Consider the following 13,460-nt stretch of genomic DNA (forward strand, 5'->3'; position numbering starts at 1 on the left):
ATTTGTTTTTAATAAATTTCATTGTATGAACCACAATGCAAACAAGTTTCTCTTTTGTATTTTAGGCAAATCGTACTTGCCCAATTTGCCGAGCTGATGCTTCAGAAGTGCATCGGGATTCAGAATGACCAACCTAAGAGCACAAATTTAGTTTGGGTGTTCCTCATCACATGTATATACGGACTATCCATTGAACTTAATCTGTGTGGCTTCCAGCCCTCCCTTTACCAAAAGGGTCAATGGACCTTTCTTTGCACTGTGTGACTTAATCAACTATAAAAGCTTACAATTAGTCTTCACAATTATGGGATTGTTATACTAACCGTGTGATTGGAACTCCAAAGAATTTTTCTTTAGCTTAATTTTGTGTGTGCACTAACATTCCCTGGTTTTTTGTGTGATCATTCCGAGTGTTGCTGCAAGATTACAGTGGACGTGATCTTTTAGCATGTGCTTTTATAAAAAGTGGTAGCTCCAGATGATATAGCAATCTACCTTATATAGAGCCTTCAGAAACTGTGAGTGGAAATGAATGCAGCGTATGACTGTTGATAAATGTATCTGTGTGTGTGAGAGAGTGTGCAACTACTTGTGAGAGGGCATGGTAGCTAACGTGTGTATGAGATCCTATATACCAGCATGTACCAAGAATGTGTGTGTAGTTTTAATTATGCTGCAATGTATAATCTGGTGTGTTATTTAAACAGCACTAGTACTGTACACTGGTTTTTCCCCTTGTGTTTGCTGTTGCACACTGGTTGCTAAGGGTGCATCAATTATAAGCATTGAATACTCCATCCCTTCCTCCTAATGAATGGAATGAGAAAAGCCTTCTTCCTTTGCTTCAGGCAGCTGTCACCTTCTCTTCATTGGTGGTCCTAAGTGGGTCACTTAAGAAAAAAAGTGTAACAAATTCTCACTCCATGAACCTGAGTTTTGATTCTGTTGTGGAAAAGAAATTTTTAAATCTCCAACTTGCTGTTTCCAAAAAGAAGGTGCAATATCATACATCATCTGTTAGCAATATTAGCATTTCAATCAATGATTTGAATGTTGATAACTTTTTTCTTTTACATTTTCAGTAAGCTTCTTACAGAAAGTACCTGTGATGATTTTTTTAATTTTTTCTTTGTATAGGTGTGTGTGTGTGTGTGTGTGTGTGTGTGTGTGTGTGTTTAGATTTATAGTCCTTTCTGAAGATATATGAGTAATATATTTTTAAGAATACCACTGGTCCCATGAAGTCTTGCCTCTTTGACTTCCACCAGAACAAAATCTGTTAATTCAGCTTGATTTCCGATGTGTTCTTTGTTCAGGCTCCCATAGGCAACTAAATTATTTCAAGAAAACTTTTTCTGTTCATATTAATTCACTTGCCAAGCTCCAATTCTGAAAGTTGTCTTAGTTCTTCCCTCAGTAAATGTGCTTCTTTTTGAAGCCCTTGTTTCAGGATGGATCAAGTGCTTTGACAGCTTGTGTTCCTTAGACCTGATTTGCTTTGATGTCTTGCCGCTCTTTTAATTTTTGTTTGATTAAGAAAAAGCTTAATACAACAGATGTCCAGAATACTTGCAGTATAAATGAAGATTTGATTTTTGTATAAAATAATGCTGTCAAACAGGAATTGACCCTCATTGAGTTGATCTGAAATAATACATAGCTGTATTTTTTTAATAGGTTCATTGAGCGAAATTCAGATTGTTTAAAGTCATTTTTCCAGCAACATTTAGATTCCTTTCTCATTCTTTTAGTGTATTCAGCATTGTCTGCCTCCTCCTGCAGTTGATGTCATTGCTTTGTTTGCAGTAGCACATGCTACATTATTCTAGTCGGGACTGTGAGAACTTGTTGCCAGCCTCACTCAGCTCTCAGTTGGCTCTGAGTCAGTTTTGTACTCAGACAGTGTTAACTACTTGTTACTGCCATGCTGCTTGCCCTCCCTTGAAATCTATAAGCTCATCACAGCCTAGAGTTCTGTAAAGTCAATTCACACAGAAGCACAATTTTGTCCTCTTCCAGACACTGTTGCCTCTATCTAATCATACAAATAGGATTTTGCATACTTTGCCCCTAGATTTGTCAGTGCATCAGAAATATACCTAAACAGTGGTAAAATGCACATGTTACTGTTAAATCATTAGGATAATTCCCCTCCTGTTCCTGAAGAGTAAAAAGTATGTTTAAGACCAAAATTATTGGCATATAATAATCAGCTACATACAAATCACGTATAGTTTTATCTTTATTTTTTTTAATTAAAAAAAATCATGTTTAAAATGGCAAAAACCCATCTTATAGACTTCTTTTATATAGCTACAAAAATTTATATCTGTACAGATCTAACATAACACTACTACACTCAGTATTCATTTTACTGAAGCATGCAAGTTAAAGCACTTTTTCTAATTTATATAGAGATATCTAATTAACAAGGCACATTGTACTAATGACTTCAGGAGAAGTAGCTTTTTCTCCCCTTCCTCTGACTATGAATTCCTGTTGTAATGTCCCTTTTTTAGTAAATTTTTGAGAGGCAGTTGGCAATTTAGGAGGCAGCAGGGTCTGAGTTTAATTGTTGCACTGTTGTGGCTGATCTCTTGGGGAATGCCTTGTCTTTGCATGGAGCTCTTAGAGAAGTGTCCAGACTTGCTTACCAAGTGGTTAGTGCATATTAGGAGCACATGTGTGTGTGTGTGTTCTAACCAGCTCAGACTAGCCACAGTGAGCAACTAGACACAGTGAGTGTCTAGCATATGAGAAAGAACAGTTGATTTCTTGCCCAGCTGTTACCACTGGTGATGTCCAGATTGCAGGCAGATGTTGGTTTGTTGCCTTTATCCTCTTTCCTCCTAAAACAACATTGGCTTTACCATCTTAACTCAGCTGTGGGGTTTTTTGTGGGTTTTGGTTTATTTGGTTTTTTGGTATGAATTGTCATGTTTGGTATTGTTTTTAATTCCCACCCCCCCAAAAAAAACAACTCAAGGCCTCCATGGATTAAGATCTCATATTAAGGATTTTTTGTCCTGGGGAAAAAAAAAAAATTTTTTAACCAAAATCTGGAAAATGTGAAAGTATATTTAGATTTTATATACTCTCTGAAATGTGATTTAAGATTCTTAAGTTTGGGCCTCTTGTAATAATTTTGAATGAGATCTACCAACTCACTTGTGAGAATATTTTTCACAGATATCTTTAGGCCTTCATTAGAAAGCTATTTTCCCCCTGTTGGTTACCTCATTTTGCTATTGTTTCAGATTATGAAAGCTACAGGGGTGTCTGTTGGAATCATTTGCTGAGTCATTTCCTCAAATCATATTCCATGGTATCAGTTAACATATAGTTTTAAATGTACGTATTATAAATATCTGTAACCAAATCATTTGAAGGCTTGATAAATTTTTAACAAAGTTTGTACATTTTTTATGAAAGTTACTAGTAATGCTTTACTAAGTAGTGCAATGAATTTTTATTTTTAATCCCTGTGCCCAATTTTGGAGTTGAGAGGGTTGTTGGTAATAAATGTATGATGTACACTTAAAATATTTGTTGTTTCTTGTTACTCTGAAAGGGGAGGGGAAAGTTGGGTTTGCAGAGATAGTGGGTAATAGATGGGATTCCAGCAGATAGAAGTGGGTTGAGCTACTAGGTGCCAGATTTAATTTTTAAACAGTATTCCAGGTGTTTCAGAATTGGTGTAAACTCTTTTATTATTATTATTATTATTATTATTATTAGTTACACACGACAGTACAATGATTTGACAGTTCATACATTTGAATCAAATGGAGTATAATTTCTCATTTTTCTGATTGTACAGGTTGCAGAATCACGTTGATGTAAACTCTTAGAAACACAAAAAATATCTTGTATTATAATGTATGGTAAATATTTATGTCCTTTAAAAAGCTAAGAAGATAGCAGAAAGTGTAGCCACAGGTATGCTCTGTGCATATTGAACTATAGAAATAGGTAACCATAAGGTGCAAGTGAAAAGATTACAATAGGTAATTGAGCAGCTGTGTCCACATAATTGAGCAGCTGTGTCCACAGTTACTGTCAACATAAGGGAAGAGTCTTTGCTTGATTTTTTTTTTTCCACCTCATTTTTGTAACATACTTGGGAAGAGTATTTGTGTCAGGTTTTGAGTGTCTGAAATGCTAAACTTGTGTTCTCTTATGGCAAAGGCGTTTACTGCACTCTCTGAATAAGGGAGGGGAGGGTGATATGACTTGAAAACATAGATTATTATGACCTCTTCATGTGAGAACATTTAAAAGCCAACAAACAGTCTCCTTCTGTCGTGATAATGACAGTCCTGGAAAAGAATTGCCCTAGAAAACCACCAACCCTCAGCACATATTTGGAGACGAAAAATTAGAAGCCTTTAAAATAAGCCTAAGCCTCTAAACTCAGCTACTCAGTAAGCTGAGGCAGAAAGAGCAGATGTTCAAGGCTAGCCTAAGCAACCTGTTAAGCCTGTTAAGACCCTGTTTCAAAAGGTCTGGGGATGTAGCTCAGTGGTTAAGCCCCTGGTATGAAAAAAAATAACATTAACTATGGACATCATGATTTCATTCTTGCCAACTCATTTCTCCCTTTTACAAGTCTTTTTAAATTTTGCTCTAAAAGTAGACTTTGATAATACTAAGCCACGAGCATTCCATATATGCTGCTAAGCATTATTGGCTACAATTATTAAATAGATCACAAACTACTGTTTATACTAAGGGATAATTGTTTTATAATATTGTTTTACATTTATGATCCTAGGTATTAATCACAAAAAGGGTCTTTTGCATTCTTGCAGGCTTAGGGTATTGTACAATAGTGAACACATAATGGCTCAAGTGGGTCAGTGTACCATTTGTTTCTGATCCACCGAATAGAACCTCAGTTTATATTTGGTGACCAGACTAACTGAATGGGAACTGTGACAGACAACCATTTCTTTGGTATCCCCAAATCTCAAAAAGACCTGACATAAATAAATCTAACAACCTATCTGTCTAAAAGGTTTAGAATAAGATGAAAAAGGGGGACCTTTCTTGAGTACATGGATAAAAGCATTATTGTGGTCTAAAGACTGCTGAACTGATACTGATGTTGTGTTGTTACAGTGAAGACAAGGCACACATCAAAACCGCTGTCAGTTCTAAATAATGGCGCAAGTTCAAAGACAAATTCTAATGCAGAACTCCTAGATTGAATTTTGTACCGGCAGTGTAAAAAACTATAAAGGACATTATTGAGTCCCAACAGACAATTGTAATAGACCATCAGTGTGATCCAAAGTATTAATCTTATTGTAGTTTTGCAAAAGAATATTCTTAGGAAATACATTACTGAAGTATTAAGGGTAAAAGGCGTGGATACATACAACTTACTTTCCAAAAGCTCAGAAAAAAATTATGTGTGTGTGGAGAGAGAACACAAAAATGATAAAGCAAATGGAGTGAAACATCAGTAGAGGTAGGTGATTCTGAGCAAACAGCTTATAAGCATTTTCTGTTATTTACATTCTTGCAACTTTGTAAGACTGAGTTTATTTCCAAAATTTGATGTTATAACTACAAAAGTATGAAGCCATGAAAAATTTTTAAAGCGTTCAAAAAATATGTGGGATGGGGATATGGCTCAGTTAAGTACTCCAGGGTTCAATCCCTAGTGCCCAAAATAACAATAAGTAATGGTTAGGGATATAACTAAGTGGTTAAGTGCCCTTGGATTCAATTTCCAGCACCAACAAACCAATCAACCACAGATGGCCCAATTAGAAAACAGGCAAAAGATATTTTTCAAAAGAAGATAACAAAAAGCACATACATATTGTCACTATTTTAGTCAGATTTTTGTCACCAAAACACCTGACATGAACAACTTGGAGGAGGAAAGTTTTATTTTGGTTCATGGTTTCAGAGATTCAGTCCATGGTCAGCCAACTCCATTGCTCTGGGCCCAAGATGAGGCAGAAGAGTACTAAGGGATAAAATTCTTATGAATGTGATCAAGCCACGCATTTCAGTTTTCTTGTGCACTTCAGACTAACGAATCAGATAGATAATGATGTCTGATGACCTGACTAGCCACATTAATCTAAAAGTTTTTAGCCACATTAATCCATTGTGTACCAAGTTTTCAATTCTGCCATATTTCAATGAAATTTATACAGGCGTGTTAAAATAGGTTGGAAATAATAATTCAGAGCCCATATGTTGTGTTAATATTATATAGTTCTGGTTAATAATTATTGATATTGATATATAATTAATGATATATAATTATGTACTATAAGTTTTTTAAAGTGTGTTATACATCTGAAACAATGGGACAATATGGGTTAAAAAGCAAACAGTTGGAAGCTAGACAGGGTGGCATACAACACTTGGGAGGCTGAAACGAGGATCAAAAAAAAGTTTTTTTTAACACGTTGGAATTGAACCCAGAGGCAGTCTTCCAAAGAACACAGAGCTACAATTCTACATTTCCTGCCCTTTTTGTTTTTATTTTGAGACAGGGTCTTTCTTGCCAAGTGTTCCTCCTGTCTAGGCCTCTGTAATCACTGGGATTATAGACACACACCATCATGCATAGTGAGGATTATAAATTTGAGGCCAGCCTAGGTAATTTAATGAGACCCTGCCTCAAAAAAAAAAGTGTTCAGTAGCTGGGTATAGTGGCACATGCCTGTAATCCCAGTGGCTCAGGAGGCTAAGGCAAAAGGATCATGAATTCAAAGCCAGCCTCAGCAATTTAGCAAGGATGTGGCTCAGTGGTTAAGCAACCATGGGTTTAATCCCTGGTACCAAAAAAAAAAAAAAAAAGTTCTGTGGTAGAATGCTTGTCTAGTATGAATTGGTCTTAGGTTCAATTACCAGTATCACAGGCACAAAAGTAAAAACAGTTGAAATTGTTTTTAATTTTATTTTATTCAATCTAACAGAAAACATTTTGATATATAACCAGAGATAATCTGGGTTTGCTTGCTTGTTTGTTTATTTTTGTGGTGCTGGGGATTGAACCTAGGGCTTTGTGCATGCAAGGCAAGCACTCTACCAACTGAGCTATATCCACCCCAAGATTTCTTAATTTTATCATTACATGCCTTAAACTACAGTATGACTAAAAAGCATTTTACTTCATATAGCTGAGTATAATTTGTTGTCATGATATATACTTAAAACGCAGACTCAAAATTGGGCACTATGGCACACCCCTGTAATCCCAGTGGTTCAGGAGCTTGAGGCAGAAGGATCACAAGTTCAAAGCTAGCCTCAGCAACTTAGTGAGGCACTAAGCAACTCAATGAGACCCACATCTCTAATGAAAAAGGGCTGGTGATGTGGCTCAGAGGTTAAGTACCTCTAGGATCAATCTCCAATACCAAAAAAACAAAAAGATTGCTTCTCTAGATAAAATTCAAAGAGTGTTAATAATGTTTGTCAGTAGATTCCAAAGTTATATATGCTTTGCTTAACACCTTTGAGATTCACAGCTTTTTAAAATAATTTGGTGGATGGGGGTCCCGGCTACTCTGGAGGCTAAGGTAGGAGAATCACAAGTTCAAGGCCAGACTGGGCAATTTAGCAAGACCCTGTCTGTAAATTTTTAAAAAATTAAAAGGGGTGGGGATGAAGCTTCTCTAGATTCAATCCCTAGAACCACAATAATGGTAATTTAGCAATCAAAGTTTGGCATTCTGAAGAACTGCAGGTAGGAAAATTTCAACCCACTTTGAGCTGATGGAGTAGATTCCTATTGAGATTGCTCTACAATACACATGCCTTTAATTTTGCCCATATGGCTGTCTGCCTCCCAAAATGTCTAAAGAAAAAGAAGGGGGGGAACACACAATATAATATAATAACAGCCAGCTGTTACAGTCATCCCCAAAAGTTCATGAGTCAGATAAGAATGTTTAGTCATGAAATGATTGGGTTATAAGAGTCTTAATCTAATTAGCACATTAATCCCCTGATAGGAATTAATTGGGTGGTGACTGTAGGCAGGTAGGGTGGGGCTGGAAGAGGTAGGTTCATGGAAATGTGCCTTTGAGCACATATTTTGTCCCTGGAGATTAAATATTTTTTTCTGTCTCCCTGTCTCTCTCCCCTTCCTGGTGGCCATTTTCTGAGCTACTTTCCTCCACCACACTCTTCTGCCATGATGTTCTGTCACACCTTGGGTCCAGAGCAATGGAGCCAGATGACTGAGGCCTCTGGAACCATAAGCCCCCAAATAAACTTTTCCTCTTCTAATTGTTCTTGTCAGTCTTTTGGTCACAGGGTGAAAAAAGCTGACAAAAACACCAGGAATGCTAGAAAGGAAGTGAATTATTGGGAAGAAAGTAACCCACATTTCCTTTAGACCTCTGGTTCTTAGTCTACACATGGAAACACAGAAGGTATGATGGCTGATTAATAACCTACAGCCTCACACCTAGCAGTCTTTGACCAGCAGTGTACACAGAAAACATGTCCATGTGCTGCCTCCTTAGCCTTCATCAGTGTTGGAATCGCTTCCCACAGCCTCTCCTTAGTTGTAAACTTAAAGGTTTCCATGTAGCAACTTCCCTCTTTTGTAATTGGCTCGGTAATTTTATGTCTTGGTAAGAGTTTTTTTATAATTTTTATATTATCCCTTCTTAGTTATTGTCTTCTGAAAAAGAGTTCTCCAAACGTATGCCAAGATAGATTCTGACAGTGCAAATTAAATCCTGATTTGTGTAGTCAATGCAAGCAACATGGTTGGCTTATAGACAACATAACCTACATCCCTGCCTCACATGCTAAGTGAGTCAATAGCAATGTTTTTGAAAAGGGAATAAATAAATAGGAATAAGCCTGCAATCTATGTCCCAAGTATAAAATCTGATCCATAGATGGAAGGTTTCTTTATTGAATCAAAATCGTAGGAACCTAGAAAAAATGTCAAGTGGAAGAAATGACAATGGGTACAGTGAATCATGCCTGTAGTTCCAGTGACTCAGAAAGCTAAGGGAGAGGATTACAAGTTTGAGGTCAGCCTCAGCAACTCACTGAGACTGTCTCTCAAAAATAAAAAGGGCTAGGGATGTAGCTCAGTGGTAGAGCACCCTGGGTTTAATCCCTGGTACTGCAAAAAAAAAAAAAAAAAAAGTTCAAAAACAAGAGAAATTGATCTGTAACATGAGAAGACACAGTAGTGGTTATCCTTGACAGGGTTCATATTGACCACAAGGAACAGAGCAGAGGACAGCATCTAGACTGTGGTAGTTTTCTGTTTGTTGATCTATGTGCTTGATTACACAAGCAGTTAAATTTGGAGAGATTCATTATACTTAGGATTTGTTCCATTTTCAGTATAAATTTTTGTGATCTTTATTTAAAAAATAAATGTTCAGGGCTGTGGCTGTGGCTCAACAGTAGCGTACTTGCCTGGCATGTGTGAGGCACTGGGTTTGATTCTCAGCACCACATATAAATAAATAAATAAAGGTCTATAAACAAGTTAAAAAAATTTAAAAATAAATAGATGTTCAGCTACTCGAGAGACTGAGGCAGGAGAATGCCAGCTTTGGCAACTTAGCAAGACCATCTCAAAATAAAAAAATGTCTAGGAGATACATATGCTCAGTGCTCCTAATACCTTCCCCAACAAATAAGGAAATAGATAAGCGAGCCATAACAAATAATACCACTGCCCATAATGCTGCATTACATTTTAAAACCTAAACAGTATCCCCAAATCAAACATTTCCCCCATCCCAAAACACATTCTGAGCTTGCTTTTTTAAGTTAAAATTTCAGAGCCACAATATTTCTATAGTAATGCCCCTGTCCTCAAGGTGTTTATGCATAAAATCTACACCAGGGGGCACTGTTGTACAAAACCAAGTGCCAAATACAAGCCCTTTAATGCACAAGTCAGGATCAGTTTGGTTATAAACTAAAATGGGCTCTGTTTCCTTCATTCACAGAAAGTACACAATACAGATCTTTGGAGCAGAACAGGGCAGGATCACTCAACTCAGAGACTCGTTCCTTCCCAAGCACTGTTGTGTTTATTTCCTAAAGAGTGGGGCTTCCGAAAGTATGATTTTTTGAATGTTTAACTTTCCTTTTTAAAGTTGATTCTCAAATGCAATTTTGTTTAGCTTTAAATAAGTCTCCCTCTAAATTGAATACAACTAATTCCTGCATACACACTCAACTCCCATTCTCCCTTCCTCATATACATAGGTGCAGTGAGATCAGGGCATCTGTAACCACCAAGACCAGCCCCTACCAAAGGTCACCAGGGGCTCCCTAAAATGTCAAGTTTAATGAACAGTTTCTAGTCTTTGTCTTGCAGGACTTCTCTGTGGTATATGACACTGCTCATTGCTTTTTCTTTTATTTTTCCCCCTCAGTACTGGGGATTGAACCCAAGAGCCCTGAGCTACATTCTCAGCCATTTTTATTTTAAGACAGGCTCTCACAAAGTTGATTAGGTCCTCACTCAGTTGCTGAGGCTGGCCTCAAATTTGTGATCTTCCTGCCTCAGCCTCTCCAGAGTTGCTAAATTAGCTCCTCATTTCTTGATGCTCATTTATTAAAGCTCTGTCTATTTGGCTTTTGTGATTTTCTTACTCTAGCCTCCTTCTGTGTCTTGGAGTTCCTTCTCTCTGACTGCATTTCTTTTCCTTGGGCCACCCCTTTAAGATGTGTCCCCAACCCTGTTTTCCNACCTGCACCTGTTGGTGGCTGCAGCCTCAACTCAAGATGCCTTTGCCTTGCATGTGACACCCCGCAGCCTTGGCCTGCTCATAGTTCCCCAACACATGCCCCAGACACCCTCTGCCCCAGGGCCTCCTCTCCATTCCTCTCATGACTCAATCCTATGTCACCACTCCAGGAAACCTTCCTGAATCTGTTTAAGCTCACCCCACCCCACCCCCATCTGTGAACCATGTGCACTTTCCACCTACCTGTGAGCCTCTTGTGCCTGTCTTGACCTCCAGGGCCTAGCACAGGTCCTGGCCCAAGACAGGTTGAATAGATATTTCCTGAATGAAGGAGTGGAAAACAACTCCTGGGCTTAAGTGCTTAGGTGACCGTGAACACAGTCACCCAATGGGGGGAATACTGGAAGAGGGGCAGGAGAGTGTGTGCGAATGACAAGGACATCCAGGAGTTCCTGGGGTTACATAAAGGACCAATGTTCAATAGACAGTTTGGATGACTGGGTCTGGAGCTCCAAGCCGGGCCTGCTGAGGGTTAGCAATAATTCAGTGCAGTAGCTGCAACAGACTGACTCAGGAGGCCTAGAGGGATGTCTCCTTTGTAGGACAGCAACACCACCCTCTCTCCTCTCTCCAGGGGGGATCCCAGGTGAAAGCTTCTTCCAAGAAGCCTTGGGGCTACAGCTGCTTCCAGAGAGCTGGAGGGCTGGCTGGGGCAAAACCCCACCTTCTTCAGGAACAGGAGCATGCTGATGTGGACAGGGCTCCAGTGTGGCAGAAAGTAAACAGACACTCCTTTGCTGAGACATGCAAAGAGAGGCTCTCTCAATTCTGGGCAAACTGCCTTTCCTGGATTTGTATTTCGAATGGGTTAGGTTCAGGTCAGTACTAACCTTAGCAGGGTGAGAGTCACACCCATGCACCCACGCCATGCAGGAAGGGATCACAATTGAACAAGCATGACCTGTGCAGGGAGTGCAAATGCCCTGGGCTCCAGGGGGGTCCACTGTCCAGAGAGGCCTGTTCTGTCCCCTAGGAACTAGGTTGTCATGACTCTTTCTGGGAATTCATCACTCCAAATCCACCTGGAACCGAAGACTGTGCTTCAAGAAATGTCCAAGAATTTCATCTCCCAGCGATGTGGAGGGGACTCTGAGGTCCCAGGCAGTTATTTCATTAGGATCCACCTTGCACTTTGTGAATTGCCTGGTGAACAACTACAGCAGCTGGTGGGACAAATGTCCATGGAGAGGGAAAGAACAGCAGAAGCTGTAGCCTCAAAGCTCCTTTTGAGACCATCAGGAACTACTGTGGTGGGACAAAAGGCTGGGACAATTACATAAACCTTTGGGTGCAATGAACTATCACTATGAACTCTGGCATGTCGCTTTCTCTACCTTTGTGTTCTTCTCAGCTCTTACTCGCCCTGAGACTCTGATAAATCCACAGAAGCAGGATGTTTGCATAAGGTGAAATCGTTACCAGGAAAAAAACGTAAATAAACACTCCAGCTTCAATTACTTTAGTCCACTTAAAAGTCACTAATTTTATGGCCAGGTACAATGGTGCACACCTGCAATCCTACTGTAACCCTGTGAGAAACTCGGGAGGCTGAAGCAGGAGGATCACAAGTTCAAGGTCAGCTTCAATATAGTGAGGTTCTGAGCAGCTCAGTGAAACCGTGTCTCAAAAAGGGCTGGAGGCTGGGGTTGTGGCTCAGTTGTAAAGCACTGGCTTAGCATGTGGGAGGCACTGAGTTCAATCCTCAGCACCACATAAAGATAAATAAATTAAAAGGTAGTGTGTCTATCTACAACTAAAAAAAAAAAAAAAAATTAAAAGGGGCTGGAGATGTACCTAAGTGGTAAAGCATGCCTGAGTTCAGTCCACCATACCAAAAAAAAAAAAAAAAAAAAAAATCACTAATTTTGGAAATCACAAAACTGGGCAATATACATTATCAGCTTTCTATTAACTTTGCTATAGATGATGCCTCTCACATATGGGTTATGATGATTACAGTTGCCCTGGGTAATTGAAGCCTACTCTTGCTGAAAACATTGACTCTTCACTTGGGCTTGTAGGTGTCTGAAGGGAGACTTGGGTGGAATCTCTGTCTTCTTATTATGTCTGTCCCCTTTGATGACTTATCTTTTTGGATCAGATTCTACTCGGCTCTGCACGTAGACATGTGTATTGCTCGTGGGAGCTGGTGTGTGTTTTCTTCTCTCCTACCCTTGTGCATTTTGGGCAGCTATAGCTGTCCAAGCACTCAAAAGTCCTTCAGCCCTGTCTTAAGACTCAGATTAAGATACAAGACTAGGATGTTTGCATGAGATGATGGCACCGGCTGCAAGAGTAATTCAGCAGGACAAGTTGACCGTGACCACCAGGTATTCTGAGTCACCACAAGGAAAAACATCTTTTGGAACATGCCCCTGGCCAATGAAAAGTTACTAGACTCTAGCCCACTTCAGCATGTCAACAAAAGCCTGTGTTTCCCTTTGGAAAGCAGCCTGGTTCCTCCAGAGAGATGTCTCCTTTCAGCTGAAGTCCAGCCCTGCAGCCCCAGATAAAGCCTTGACTATAAGTCCACACTCACTCAACTCAATTTTGTTTCTACCGTCACTGAGTCAAAGGCTGCCTTCTCTAGTGTCCCTTTCATGAGCCCCCTTGCTGCAAGTCCTTGACGGGGCTTTCAGAGGTTTGTTCCCTGCTACTGGGCTGTAAAGCAAATATCACAGTGAGCAGGAGTGG

The 13,460-nt window shown here is 39.3% G+C and overlaps 1 protein-coding gene across 12 annotated transcripts in view; it reads left to right on the forward strand.

The window, feature by feature from the left end:
- Nucleotides 1-2,968, forward strand: part of Rnf38 (ring finger protein 38) — a 74,895-nt gene extending 71,927 nt beyond the window's left edge. For all 12 annotated transcript variants that reach the window (XM_048783371.1, XM_048783375.1, XM_048783376.1 and 9 more), the window contains one exon: nucleotides 66-2,968. In XM_048783371.1, the coding sequence (XP_048639328.1) occupies nucleotides 66-264 (199 nt within the window). In that variant the 3' untranslated portion in view covers nucleotides 265-2,968. The remainder of the gene's footprint in view (nucleotides 1-65) is intronic.
- The last annotated feature ends 10,492 nt before the right edge of the window (nucleotides 2,969-13,460 follow it).

The sequence above is a fragment of the Marmota marmota genome, unplaced genomic scaffold (assembly GCF_001458135.2).
Source record: "Marmota marmota marmota unplaced genomic scaffold, marMar, whole genome shotgun sequence".
NCBI lineage: Eukaryota > Metazoa > Chordata > Mammalia > Rodentia > Sciuridae > Marmota > Marmota marmota.